This window comes from Ochotona princeps, chromosome 13 (genome assembly GCF_030435755.1).
Source record: "Ochotona princeps isolate mOchPri1 chromosome 13, mOchPri1.hap1, whole genome shotgun sequence".
Classification (NCBI taxonomy): domain Eukaryota; kingdom Metazoa; phylum Chordata; class Mammalia; order Lagomorpha; family Ochotonidae; genus Ochotona; species Ochotona princeps.
This window is the reverse complement of record NC_080844.1, coordinates 25,230,662-25,244,840: the sequence shown is the minus strand read 5'-3', so window position 1 is coordinate 25,244,840 and position 14,179 is coordinate 25,230,662. Positions and strand designations below refer to the sequence as shown.

Sequence of the window (14,179 nt, the reverse complement as noted above, 5' to 3'; positions counted from 1 at the left end):
TGGTTTGTTGTAGCAACAGGGTTATGGATTGCAGTTAAGCTAGGGAAGAGAAACACGGGTCACGGTCCAGGGAAGTTCCAGGTTTTGAGTTCCCAGTGTCCTTTCCCAGTGGAGTTGGGATAGCACCACTTCTCCAAAGAAAAATAGGGTTATGGATGTATTGATGACATACACGGTGTTGCCAGCCAGCAAAGCTGGTCTGAGAGTTGATAATCAGAATTTTTGAGGTTGGTCACACAGGAATGGTTGACTACACAGATAATTTTGACTCCTTGAGAGATTAACCTTTACCTTCAGTCCCCCTGAAAATCCTGCTGACACTTTATGACCCTAGGCACCTACTATAAATTCCATTTTTAGCATAATCTATGAGGTGTGGCCCAAGTCCCACAGTACACATGGACATTCTTGTCACAGGAGTGAGGGCTAAGGCTGTGACTGCCAAGTTTCTTTGTTTATTTACTCCCATTCCAGCCAACAAGCTCTTGCCAGATAGGTCATTCATTTAATTTTTTTAGTCATGTCACTTTCTTGCTCAATAACCTATGGTATCTTCTTAAAATACTTTTGTTCCTATATCCCAGATTTTCTATAGGTTCTCTCCCCATGTCTTGCTCTCCCTTCTCCCTACCCCAAGCCGTAAAGTGTCAAAGGGGTTCCTGGTTATTTAACCATGTTATGCTTTTCTACCTGGCCTTTGTCCTTTACCCTTGACATCTCATGATACTACTGCCAATTCAAAACCCAGCCCACAATCACAAAGCCTTAAGTCAAAATAAATGTGTTTGATTTTTCTTTGTATCCTTTTGTCTATACTTCTCTGTGTCACACAGTCTACCTTGTATTTTAATTGAAAGGCAGAAAGAGACAGGAAGGTGCAGAGGGAGAGGTCTTTGATCTGCTGCTCCACTGCCCAAATGCCCATACCAACCAGGACAGGGCCAGGTGAAGCTAGAGCTCTGCAACTCTTTCTAGTCTCCCATGTGTCTGGCAAGGACCCACTTACTTGAGTCTTGCTGCTTCTTCCAAGAATGCACATTAGCAGAAGTGAGTCAGAAAAAACTCCGAGACTGGAACAATGAGCTGAAATCAAGCACCTTAATATGGGTTACAGACATCCCAGGTCTTAACCATGCTGCAAATACACACCCCTGAGGTTGTTTGTACACTTGTTTTATTTTCATTATTAGATAACAAACTCCTTAAGAGTAAGAATTGTGCCTTTTCTCTCTTCATATTACCTGTAAAGAGCAAGAGAATACCCGGAATCTTCAAGGGAGAGAATAAATAAAGAATTTAAATGCCCGTTCTTCAGAAGAAGATACAACTAATATTTAATGTCAGAAGTATGGAGTCCTTAAAATGGTGGCCTATCAGGTTTACGTGTGTACCTCATATGTTCCACGCTAGATTGCAGGAGTGATCAGAGGTTCTTGTAAGGATGTAGCAGTATCCTAAAGAGCTGAATTCATCTGAGCAATGAAGTAAGTTTATTTTGTTGTTTGGTCAGTCCACAGCATTCCACTAATCAGTGATTTAGGTTCTAACCTAAAGCTTCTGACTGGGTCCTGTGGATCCTAGTGTGAAAAATCATCTGATAGACTCACTTAACTACTTCTCTATGCCTTCTCCTTTTCATATCCAGTCCCTTCCCACCACTTCCCTTCTTTGCCCGAATTACAGTACGCATTACCCCAAGATAACTCTTCTAATGTATTCATTTCTGTAATGAGGCAGCTTGTATTTATCTGTTATATGTTATTCTGTTAGGGATAGGAGATACCGTGGTGATCAGAAATAACTCATATCCCAAGTTTCTACTTTGGAACAGATTTTAGAAGCTTCAGGAATATCTTCTGTTAATCTTATTGATTTCCCCAGTATATGTGTGAAATAGGAGAGCTAAATTGATACCATCTACAACAGCTAATACTTATTGAAAGTTTACTTAGTGTTTGTGCTAACCAATCTACATCCATCACCCCATTTGATTCTGACACTCTAGGTGGCAATGTAGTCATCATTGCATCATAGATAAGAAATTGAAGTGATGTATCAGGTTTATCTACTCTGGGACTTGTTTTTAGCACTGTGTAATACATCGCTAATAAGCTGAGTATACTTTGACACCACGTTGTTGTATTTGACTTTGTCCAGCTGATGATCAAACGTAGTCTTGTCCGACTATGTTGAAAATCATAGTTTGAGTTTCTACTAAATCATTGGTTGAGTAAATGGATCAAACTTGTTACTGGTTCCTAATAGTAGCACTTTTCCAAATAGTCTCAACGTATATTGCTTGATTTCATCTTGAATAAACAAAAACAGATGTGACTGGAAATATTTTTTAGCTAGATGAAAATAATTAACCATGATTGTGTTACTTGGAATATTCTAAAAGTTTCTCGTAATTGTATTAGGCAGTCTGAGTTCTGTAAGTGAATTATGATCTTCCTCAACAAGTAGCTAGATGTGTTTTCAAACTCCAGCTGCTCCTATGACTCCAGGAGGGTTTGGAATGTTGGTTTGTTGGTGATGAATTGTTTCACTGCTCTCTAATGTAAGATTATGATGAATATTAAGCATTTCTGTTTTTTCAAGCAATATTAAAATCATAGATTTGGAGATATCTCTTGAAGGAAATGAAAATGTTAAACCTGGGACACAATAATGCAAATTTTAATTATTTAGAAAGACAGGAAATAGTTTCTCTCTTTGTAATGTCCTACTGTTTTAGCACTCCTCTCACCAAAAGAGGTATGCACTCAGAGTGCTCTGGCAGCACCTCTCTGGAACACGTTACTGTGTGCTTTTGGCCATCAGTAATGATAGTACCTTGCATTGCCTTTACATAGTTGCAGTGGGGAAATATTTGCTCAGATCGGATGGCTTTTTAATTTAGCCTGTTATTTCAACAGAATAGATTGAAGGCAGGTCAAAAGAATGGCTAGGAGGGGGACACTGAAGATATATTTGGTCTGAATGCTCCCTTTTGCATGAATATAGTAACTTTGGCAGTTTAATATCTTTACGTATCAAATTTTTCATTGCAAAGGGGAAATAAAGACACGATTCTTACCCCATATTGTTTTAATGATTAAATAGAATTTGTGCTGGGGATACAGTAAAAGTTCAGTGATTGCAAATAGTTAATTATTGTTTTCTTTGTTGTTATTGAAGAAAGTATCAGTTTTTTCTTTTTATTCATTAAAGAAAACCACCACTTTAAAATATAAGTGGTTTTGGTAATTAGTATTGTTGCTAAATGCAAAAGAGCCTCTGCAAGGAAGAACACAAATAATGGTGTCTTTAACAGAGTTGTTTTCAAAATATCATACTTGAACCTAGAGGTCAGCTTATAAAAATATCCTACTTCTTAGTATAAAATGAGAGCTTTGCAAACTACAAATTATTGAAACTCTCTGTACTATGAGACCGTCTGACAGGGGTTCAAATGCATCCTGTGTAACTTATTTACTGTAACTCTTTGGGAAAAGGCGACTTACTCCTTCATGCCTCAGTCTTTTGGGGGGTATAAAATAGGACTGATGAAAGTACATAGCTCATATGAGTCTTTAAACAAAGATTTATGTATTATTTTTATTTGAAAGATTTATGGAGAAAAATCTTCAGAAAGATCTTCTGTCTTCTAGTTCACTCCCTAAGTGACTGCAATGCCCTGAGCTGAGCTGATCTGAAGCCAAAAGCTTTTTCTGGCTGTTTCACATGGGTACAGGGTACTGAGGTCTTGGAGCATCTCCTCTGCTTCCCCAGGCCATAGGCAGGAAGCTGGATAGAAGTGGAGCAGCTGGGACATGAACCGGTGCCCGTATGGGATGCTGGTGCTTGAAGGTGGAGGATTAATTTGCTGAGTCATAATGCTAGTCCCATTCATAGGATTCTATGTGGGGACTAAATGGAATATTTGTAATACATTTAGGATAGTGTCTGGTGAATACAAGTACTAATCTTTTTATCCCTTTATATGGCATGAACAGTTTTGGTTTTCATACAAACCTAATAAATAATCTTTGATGAAGACGCATTGCAAGCCATGAGCAGAAAAAACCATTATTACAGACATGACTATCTGCATATGTGCATAAGAAGTAGGTCAATCTTGGGAAAGTTACAAAGTGAAGATTTCCTTGGACACAGTCATGTGAAAGATACAAAGGAGCTATCAGATTACATACAGTCACTGGAAATTATGCTCAGTCTGTTTTCTTTATCTAGTATTTATATTAATATAATTCTATTGCTGTGTTTACATCCCTAGACAAGATTTGTTCTGTATTTCTCTACTTATAACCATGAACAATTACTTAGTCAAAGGAGCAGCAGGAATTGTGTCGAACAGTTTGGAAGTACTTGCTGGGGACTTCAGAATAGCCTTAGTGCTGAGGGATGAATCATGACTGCTCCTTTGACTGTAATGGAAATTGTAAATGTTTAGCAACCTATCATTTTACCAACTCTGGGGCCCTTCTCAGGAAACAGGAAGTAATTGGGGTTGGACACAGAAGTCCTGGCTTTAAGTTCTGTTGCTGGCGTTCTTGAGCATAGAACTTTAAGTTAACCATTTATTTCTCACCCCTTGGTTTCTTCTTTTGTAAAATAAAATTTGTAGTGTCTATTCTGTTGTTCTTCAAGATTTTTTTTTTAGGCAAAATAAGTCAGATGTGAGATCCCTGGGCATATGATTATACTTTCCACTTTTATGATGTTAAGCTGGCAGAGGGGTAACCAAGCAGTTATGTTTCCCTATGGACCCATGGATTCATAACCTGGTGGCCTAGAAGAGAAAAATGGAAGCATTTTTACTAATGAAATTCTCTTATACTAAATTATTTGTACTTAAGTTATGTAATTTATTCTGCTTCTATTAAGGTTTTTTTTTTTTTGAAAACTTTTAGGGGGAAAGGTGGAGGGAGGGAGGGAGAGAGAGATAGAGAGAGAGAGTGAGAGAGAATATAAGTGAATGTTTCTAGCTGCTGGTTCACTCCCCAAACACCTGCAAAGACCCTTGGTTGGATGCTCAATCCAGGAGCTGGAAACACAACCCAGGTCTCCCATGGAGACCGTAGGACCCAAACACTTGGATTCCCACTGCCTCCCAGATTTCCACATTAACAGGAGACTGGACTTGGGAGCTGGAACCCAGTGTCACACCCAGGTACTCTGATAAGGGGTATGGGATCTTAACACTTATCCGAACTGCTACAGGCCAAGTGCATGTTCGTTTACCTCTACCACTTCACCTCCCACAGCCTGTCATTTTGATCTGTGTGGGAGAATGAGAACCAAGAAACTTGGGCTGGCCCAGGGTGAAGGGAGGGGGGCTTATTGTAAAGCTGCTGACAAGGAGGGCATGAATGAGAGTTCGGCCAAGCCTCTGTCATCCAGATGGGGTCTCAGCAAGATTCTAAGGCCCTTGCTTTGGGGATGGAGATGTCAAGAAGGAAGAGTGTCAGCTCAGCATAAACTGCCTTTCCTTGTTCTCTCCTTCACTCTACTTTCTGCCACCATCTCCATCTTATATACTCTCAGTACTTTTCCTCCAGGAATTTATATTTTGCTTCAAAGTTCTACCCCTGTCTACCTCACTGCTTGTACCCTGAGTGGTCAAAGCTGTGCAGACAGAAGAAAGAACTTGAGACTCTGTACCTGCATGGGAGACCGAAAAGAGGCTCCTGGCTCCTGGCTTCGGATTGGCTCAGTGGCGGTCATTCTGGCCACTTGGAGCATGAATCAGCAGACTGAAGATCTTCCTCTCTGTCTCTCCTTTCTGTATATCTGATTTTCCGATAAAAATCAATAAGTCTTTTTTTAAAATGAGTTATCTCTATACTTAATCTAAAATTCCACATACTAAGAATGCAAAGCTGTTTCTGCACTATTTCAGACACTACCTATATTAGGCTTATAGGAAGATAAGCTTTTGAAATCCTAATCAGCTAAAATACAGGGATATCTGTGTTTACCATTATTTTTAAATGTATTTTTGTAGCTTCCATATAATAAGGCATGTTGACAGAGATGATTGTGGGAGAAGAGCTGCATAATTGTTATGGTAATTGTGCTGGACTTCAGAACAAATAAGGGGAAACAGCCAATAAGTTTTTGAAAAGAATTTAAAAATCTCCCCTATCATATATCTACTGTTCTAGACAGAGTGAGCACAGGAGAAAGGGAGAGCCTTGAACGTAAAGTTCAGTTGGCAGCTTACTGGGCATATGAACTGTGTGAGGTCCTGAATTTAAGTTATTTTTGTACATTATCTGTTTTAATCCTTATAAAATTGATTTTAGAGCTCAGGCAACTCTGAGCAAACTGCAGGCAAGCCTTAGAACGCATGATGCATAGGTGAATCATGAAGGAATGGAAGATTTCACCAGTAGTGCTAAGAAAAGGTTGTAAGAAGAGGGGCTCAGAGATCACATGGAGTGTTCTTCTCATGATGTACCTGAGGGAAATTCTATGTGGGTTTGCGACAAAATGTGGTGGTAGGCATTGGGGCCAGGGTACAAGTAATATGTAAGCAGCTGTTTACTAGTTAGTGGGCTAAGGGAGAATTTTCTAAGTCTAGAAGCTGAAGCAGACTATGAAATCAGTATGTTTACTTACATAAAAAATTTTTTAAAAAGATTTTATTATTATTGGAAAGCCGGATATACAGAGAGGAGGAGAGACAGAGAGGAAGATCTTCCGTCCAATGATTCACTCCCTAAGTGAGCCGCAACGGGCCGGTGCTGCGCCGATCAGAAGCCAGGAACCAGGAACCTCTTCCGGGTCTCCCACGCGGGTGCAGGGTCCCAAGGCTTTGGGCCATCCTTGACTGCTTTCCCAGGCCACAAGCAGGGAGCTGGATGGGAAGTGGAGCAGCTGAGATTAGAACCGGCGCCCATATGGAATCCCGGTGCGTTCAAGGTGAGGACTTTAGCCGCTAGGCCATGCCGCCGGGCCCTACTTACATAAAAATTTAACTTCTCTGCATCAAGTGTCATTATAAACCAAACATAAATCCCTTCACTACCTTGGCAGGCCAGTGGAAATACTTATACAATTAAGATACACAAATAATTAATGTCCTTATTGCCTGAGGAGTTCTTTTAAATCAATAAAAAACCCCACATATCTTAAAAAAAATTGTCAAAGGTTACAGACAAGAAAACTACTATCATTTACTCAGCAGTTAGGGCTGGCATGGTGGCCTAACAGGCTTTTAATACAAGTGCCAGCATCTCATATGGGTGTTAGTTCTAGCCGTGGCTGTTCTGCTTCCTAACCAGCTCCCTTCTTATGGCCTGGGAAAGCAACAAAGGATGGCTCAAGTCCTTGGGAGGTTTGGAAGAAGCTCCTGGCTTCAGATTGGCTCTGTTCTGGCTGTTGCAAGCATTTGAGGGGTTAGCCCCAAGTGGGGATCTCTTCTCCCTTTGTCTCTCCTATCTGCAGATCCGCCTTTTAAATAAAAGTAAATTTTTTTTCAAAAAATCGTTTATCTGTAATAACAAAAATACAGCTAGAATAGACTGCAAATATCATTTTTACTATGAGATAGAGACATATTTTGTGAAGATGCAATATTCATTTGTGAATGTGTAGAGAAATGGGTCCTGTCCTGCAATGACAGCTTTGGAGAAACAATCTATAGATTTTACCCGTTAGTGGCCAAATGATGGGCAAGTGCCATGGCCCTTTCTTTAGGAATTCTATTTTATTGAATTTCACTTAAGGAAAGGAATAGATACATAGGGCAAAGCTTTTATTAAAGGATATCATTTCAATGTTAGATGCACTTAACCACCAGGAAGTGTTTGAAAAAATTCTGCCAATTCTGTCAATATGAAGCTTAGGATATAACTTGTGAGATCATGTTTTCAAAATCTTTACATGGAAAGATGATTCAGTGAAGAGAAGAAGCAAAATATAGCACACATCGACTGTTATCCAAATTTGTTTTAAAGACTCTACATGTGAGTGTATGTATTGAAAGAGAACAACACAAAATATTCCATTTTCTCTAAATTGTGCCACTAAAAAGATTCATTATTTATTGGAAAGAGTTGGAGTGAGAGAGAATGAGAGAAATCCCTGCTGTCAGCTGTTTCATTCCCCAGGAGACACACACACACACACACACACACACACACACACACACACACACAGATCCCATCAGCTGTTCACTCTCCACTTGGCTGCAAGCCACCAGGGATGAGCCTGGATGAAGAAGGAGTCTCCTGTGTGGCTAGCAAGCACACGCCCCATCTTGCACTGCTCTTCCCAGGCCATTAGCAAGAAGATGGATCAGAAGTGAAGCAGCCAAGACGTGAGATAGGAACCTGTGTCCATTAGAGATGCTGGTATTACAGGCTGCCACTTCACCTACTATGCCACAGTGAGATCTCAGGATGAAGCAACTTTTCTGTTGTTATTTTGTTTAGCATTAAAACAAATTTAAAGTAATCATAGATTGCTAAAGCCATCATAGTGTGACATTCTTAATGTCTACAAATGTAGTTTTATTAAGCTTTGTTTCAGTTTGCATTGCTTTTGATAGATTCAAATGAACTATGAACTACTAAGAGATCTATTGAGTAGTTTTTTCTTTTTTAAAAGCAAAAGATTGATTCATTTGAAAGAGTTACAGTTCCACCAACTGGTTCACTTATTATCATTATTATTTATTTTGTTTGAAAGGCAAATTTACAGAGAAAGGAAGGTCTTTTTTTTGCTGGTTCACTTCTCAAAAGGCTGCAACTGCTGGAGCTGAGCCAATCCATAGCCAGGATCCAGGAGCTTCTTCTGGGTTTCCCACATAGTTGAGGGTCCCAAGGCTTTGGGCCATCCTTGACCGCTTTCCCAGACCACAGGCAGGGAGCTGGATGGGAAGTGGGGCTGCTGGAACATGAACCGTTGCTCATAGGGGATAGTAGTGGCACAGGTGGCAGGCAACAATAGTTACTAAACCACAACACCCCCCCTTCCCCCCTTTGTGTTCCACTTTAAACTTTCAAGACTAGTTGGAATAATTTGCCTCTTGCATGTATCACTTTATCCTAATAGGAATTGAACTAACTGCATTCTTTCTTAATGGAATAAAGTTAGTGTTTTGTCAAAAAACAAAGTCCTGACCTTCATTGTTGAATATCTATGATTAGAGTGGATCCCTTGTTTTCTAATTCAAACTTGTAATAATATTATTGGAACCATGTCTTGCAGAATCAGGCTTTGACTTTTAGGCGCTTTATGGTTCTGGCCCTTAATAAGCACTATTTATAGTAATGAAGTTGGAGGAAAATGAATTTCCTGTAACAGCAGGGAAACAAAATTATATGAGAAGATGTTTTCCTAAGCCAGCATTTTTACACAGAGGGAAATTCTTTTACATTATCTTCATTACAACAGTTGTGATTAATGAGCATTTTTCACTTCAAATTCAGGATTATATTGTTTTCTGCATTTGGTTTAATTTAATTCTTTTACAATTTATTTTAAAATTTTATGATATCCTTAATTTTTTGTGTTTATTTTTATTTATTTTCATCTATTTGAAAGTCAGTTTGCACCTGAGAACTAGAGATAGAGAATGAGATCTTTTTATTTTATTTAAGATTTATTTATTTTTATTGGAAAGTCAGATATACAGAGAGGAGGAGAGACAGAGAGGAAGATCTTCCATCAGATAATTCACTCCCCAAGTGGCTGCACCAGCTGGTTCTGCGCTGATCCAAAGCCAGGAACCGGGAACTTCCTCCAGTTCTCCCACGCAGGTGCAGGTTCCCAAGGGTTTGGGCCGTTCTCGACTGCTTTCCCAGGACACAAGCGGGGAGCTGGATGGGAAGTGGGACTAACGGGATTAGAACCAGCGTCCATATGGGATCCTGGCGTGTTCAAGGCGAGGATTTTAGCCTTTAGGCTACTGCACCAGGTGATGTGTGTGCTTTTTGAAAATTCTATAGTTATTTGTGCATTTCCTACAGACATCTCCTTTTATTATGATCCATCATCTGTCTTCTGGTTTTTAATTTTTTTTAAAGATTTGTTTGTTTATTTTTGTTTGAAAGGCAGATTTTCTTTTTTTTTTTATTAGAGAAAGAAGAGACACAGAGAGGGGGTCTTCCGTCTGCCAATTCACTCCCCAAATGGCCAGAGCTGCATGTCTTCCTGGCATCCTATATGGATTCAGGCTCCCAAAGCTTTGTTGTATTCTCTGCTACTTTACCAGGTCTCAAGCAAAGAGATGGATTAGAAGTGGAGCAGCCATGACATGGATTGGTGCCCATATGGGATGCTGGTGCTTGCAGGCGAGGATAGCTTGCTAAGGCACTACGTGGGCCTTGTCTTCTGTTTCACTTTGTTTCCTGTATAGGCATTACCTCTGATTTAAAGTCCATTAGCATGAAAGCTTTGGTAAAGTGCTGTGATGCTAAATGTGTAAAATTCTTTACTGTTTCCTAAATTCTTTTTTATTCTTTTTTAGGGTGACGTTGGATCCTATTATTCACAAAGTTCTAGAAAGGTAACTCAAATTTATATTAAATGAAATTGTTATTTCTCTTTTGAAAGTTTTTTCCTTATTACTATAAACTTGGACTTATGCTTTATATGAAATTGTACTTTTGAAATCAAGTTTATTATCATTGTTATTCCTATTTGGAGAATAATTGGAAAGTACTTGTAGTTTTTCACTGGAGGAGCCACCTGCTGACTGGACATGTGCTTACTGTAGACGAAGGTTACTTGTCGCGTTGTGTGTCTGTCCTGTGGCTGTATGTGCCTTGATGTTTGGCTTTGTGGCCTAAAAAGAGTAAGCCTGTCTCCAGGAGACTGATTCAGCATCCATTTCCCCACTATTAATGCTATGAGAGTCAATTGTTTAACTTCATTTATTGATGTGTTTTACTCTGTGTGAGAGGTCTACTCTGGCAATCAGATGTTTGCTACTGGATCTTGGGTTAGAACAAGGGAAGTCAGTATGATGAATTTAATAGCGAGAGATTTGTAGCTGTGATAACTTAATGTTCCTGCCACAGTTTGAACAGTACTGTTTTCAGGGCACTTTGCAGGCTGCATTTGTTCCATACAGTATTAGTGGACTTTTTGTTATTTTAGATTATCCAACAGAAGATTTTTTTTTTTTTAAAAAGAAAGATTTATGTTAGTGTAGAGTCCGGCATCCATGGCGGTATTCATTATGGTGGCAGAGATAATCACCTGTCAGGCCAAGAAACAGAGAGAGCGTCTGGGGTGAACTTGAACTCAGAGTAACCAACCACTCTCCAGAGTCATCTCCCAGGACACATCTCGAAGACTTAAAAACCTCCCACGTTAGATCAAATTTCCACCCTTCATCCACTTACCATTAACATTAAGATATGAGTTTAAACATATACATGAGTGCTGGGGAGACCAATACCTAACCCGTAACACATTGAAAAGTAAATGCTGCAACTTGTCCTTACATGCATCTTCCACTTGTCCATAAGCTCTGCTGGTTAGTTCTATTTTGGGGTGGGAAATATCTTTTCTTACAGCTCACAGAATAAGGTGAGGATTAGGGCATACTTCATTTGGTCAGCAATTCTTGCTTCACACACCTCATCTGAGAGTAGATTCTTTACTCTATCTCATAGGTTGTAACAATTTATTCAGATGAAACACTTTTACTTCTGTAATGGGCACTCAATAAATACGATCCATATTTTTATGGCTAGTGGTTTTTTTATGAGATACCTTCTGCATTCGTATATGTAAATGTAAATATATACATGCATCATTTTAATTAAGGTAAACTTTGTGAAATTGCTACACTGGTAGGTCAAAAAAGTCTAACACTTGATATTCTATATGGTTAAATTCTGTATTAAAACTAATAATTGTACCTCTTATCTATTGACCTATAGTTGTTTTCTTTTGTTTCTGTAACATATTCATTACCCAGTCCTTTGAAATAAAAGGATACTTGGATTATCATCCTAAAATGATGTGCTTTTTGTCATCGTTTAATGAAATGACAGCAATACTGAGATATTCATGACTGTTCATAAGCATGACAATATAACTTTAACCTTTTCAGGTTGGTTTAGTAGGCTCATCTTTGTCACCAGGAGGGGGTCAGTTTAGCAGGATGTTGTGACTTTGTTGGTCAGTCTTATTTGTATCACTAATACTCAGCTAAAATCAGATTTATCAGATACATATATCAGATAAAAACATTAAATATTAAAACCATTAAAAAGCAGTATACACGCACATACCTTCATTGATTTTTAAAATGTTTATTTGTGTGGGAGTCAGAGTTACAGAGAGAGAAGAAAAGACAGAGAGAAAGAGATCTCCTCCATCAGCCCACATGCTCAGCCCAATTGGGCCATTTTCTGTTGCTTTTCCCAGGCCATTCTCAGGTAGCTGGACCAGAAATGAAACAGCCAAGACTCACTGCACCCATATGGAATAGGCTTGGCTCCAGCTGTTGCGGCCGCTTGGGGAGTGAATCAGTGGATAGAAGATCTTCCTCTTTGTCTCTCCTCCTCTTTGTATATCTGCCTTTTCAATAAAAATAAATGATTACTAAAAAAGAAATTATTCTTCCTCTCCAACTGCAAATTTGTACCCATTCTGCATTTTGGGTTGGTTTCTATAGAGGCTCCAACACCATCAGGAATTTAGTTAGGTGAGTGATTAAATGTTGGGCAAGAAGAGACCAGGAGTTGATGCATTTTATCTTTGCCCTGCTGGGTTTCTTCTAGATTATGTTCTTAGTATCTTGGGAGCACATCTTCTGCCTCTAGCTGTCTGCTTACACATTCAGCCGCCTGCAGGCTTTGGAGACCTGTCTGGGCTGTCAGCTCAGGATGTCTGCCTTCTTCCTTGAGGTCGTTTCCAAGAACACATAGAGCAGAGGTGCAAGCTCTGAACTCCAGAGAGAAGAATCTGTGCTTGGCACCTGCGTTTGCTCCTCCCCCTCATTGCTTAATGGTCTGAGCATGTCTGCCTGCAAGAGATGTCGGCAGCCTCAGACATTCAATAACACAAAAGATTCCTTCTGCAGAATCTGTTTGTCAATCTCTTTGCCCAGCTCAAGTATTTAAGTCCTCGTAGGATGCAAAATTAGGGATATAGGAGTTCATGGTGTACAAATGGCAGTGGTAGCTTGGATGAATCTTCTGTTTGGTAATAAAGGAATCAATAAAAATGCGAGGAAAAGCTTTTATTATACGTGGACTTTGATTCTTTCCTTGTCGTCCCTTCCCCCTCCACTGCTTTAATTATCAGTTCCTGCAGAATGTGAATCAAATGGCAACATTTAAGAAACTGAAGTCACTTTCCCAATCTTGTATGCCAAAGACCTGCCTAGGCAAGCCTTTGATTTAGATGTCTGTAAATGTGACTTGACATCTCCAGACAGGTGTGCTGTCAGAACGTTCAATATACTTAATAGAAAGCAGGAAGGAGCGTGTGAGCCCCTCTGATAGAATTCCTTTGTCTTTGAATCAGAGCGTATGAGTAAGCAGGAGCAGTGGTGCATTGTCTCAGGCACAGTCCGCATGCTGATGCCCTGGTTCCTGGAGCTGTCAAAATCCACTTACACTTGATTTAAAGGTCTGGGTTACAATGAAGCTGACTAAAACTATGTGGGTGATTCTGGTTGCTGGAAAAGTTTTGTTTCTATGTTCAGAACAAATCTGACGCACCACAGTGCTTCAGCCCTGAGGGCCTTCATGTGCAGAGGTGAGAAAGCCTTGGCCGCTTCCTCAGAGCTGACCCGGTGGCCTGGATGTTTCTTTCCTCTGCACATCCAAGTGGATCCTTCAGGGAGGTGCAAGGTCAGGAGGAGAACACTCCTACTTCTATTTTGGACTATCAGCTGCTAGACACGTACCTTTCTGTGACATTGAAGAAAGATATATTGTCATTGATCTGTGCCCTGGACAGCAGTGGTGTTTCATGTGCTTAAACTGATGTGTTAGGAATGAATTATGTGTCAGTGGAAGGATAAAAATTAGTAGATTCAGCCAGGATGCTTAATAAAAGAATGCGACTTGCTTACCTAGAAGTTGTCTTATGATGACAGGTTCTTGGGCAACTGACATCTAGTTACCTCATGCAGCTCAGCACCACCAGCCAAGGACTCCTCAGCTTAGAATTCTGGCTCAGTCGACCAAAAGACCCACAG

General features: G+C 39.7%; 1 protein-coding gene across 5 annotated transcripts in view; it reads left to right on the top strand.

The window, feature by feature from the left end:
* The window catches only part of ANK3 (ankyrin 3), a 617,522-nt gene that overhangs the window by 81,968 nt on the left and 521,375 nt on the right, over positions 1-14,179 (top strand). For all 5 annotated transcript variants that reach the window (XM_058671967.1, XM_058671971.1, XM_058671969.1 and 2 more), the window contains exon 2: positions 10,484-10,522. In XM_058671967.1, coding sequence (XP_058527950.1) covers positions 10,484-10,522 — 39 coding nt within the window. The remainder of the gene's footprint in view (positions 1-10,483; positions 10,523-14,179) is intronic.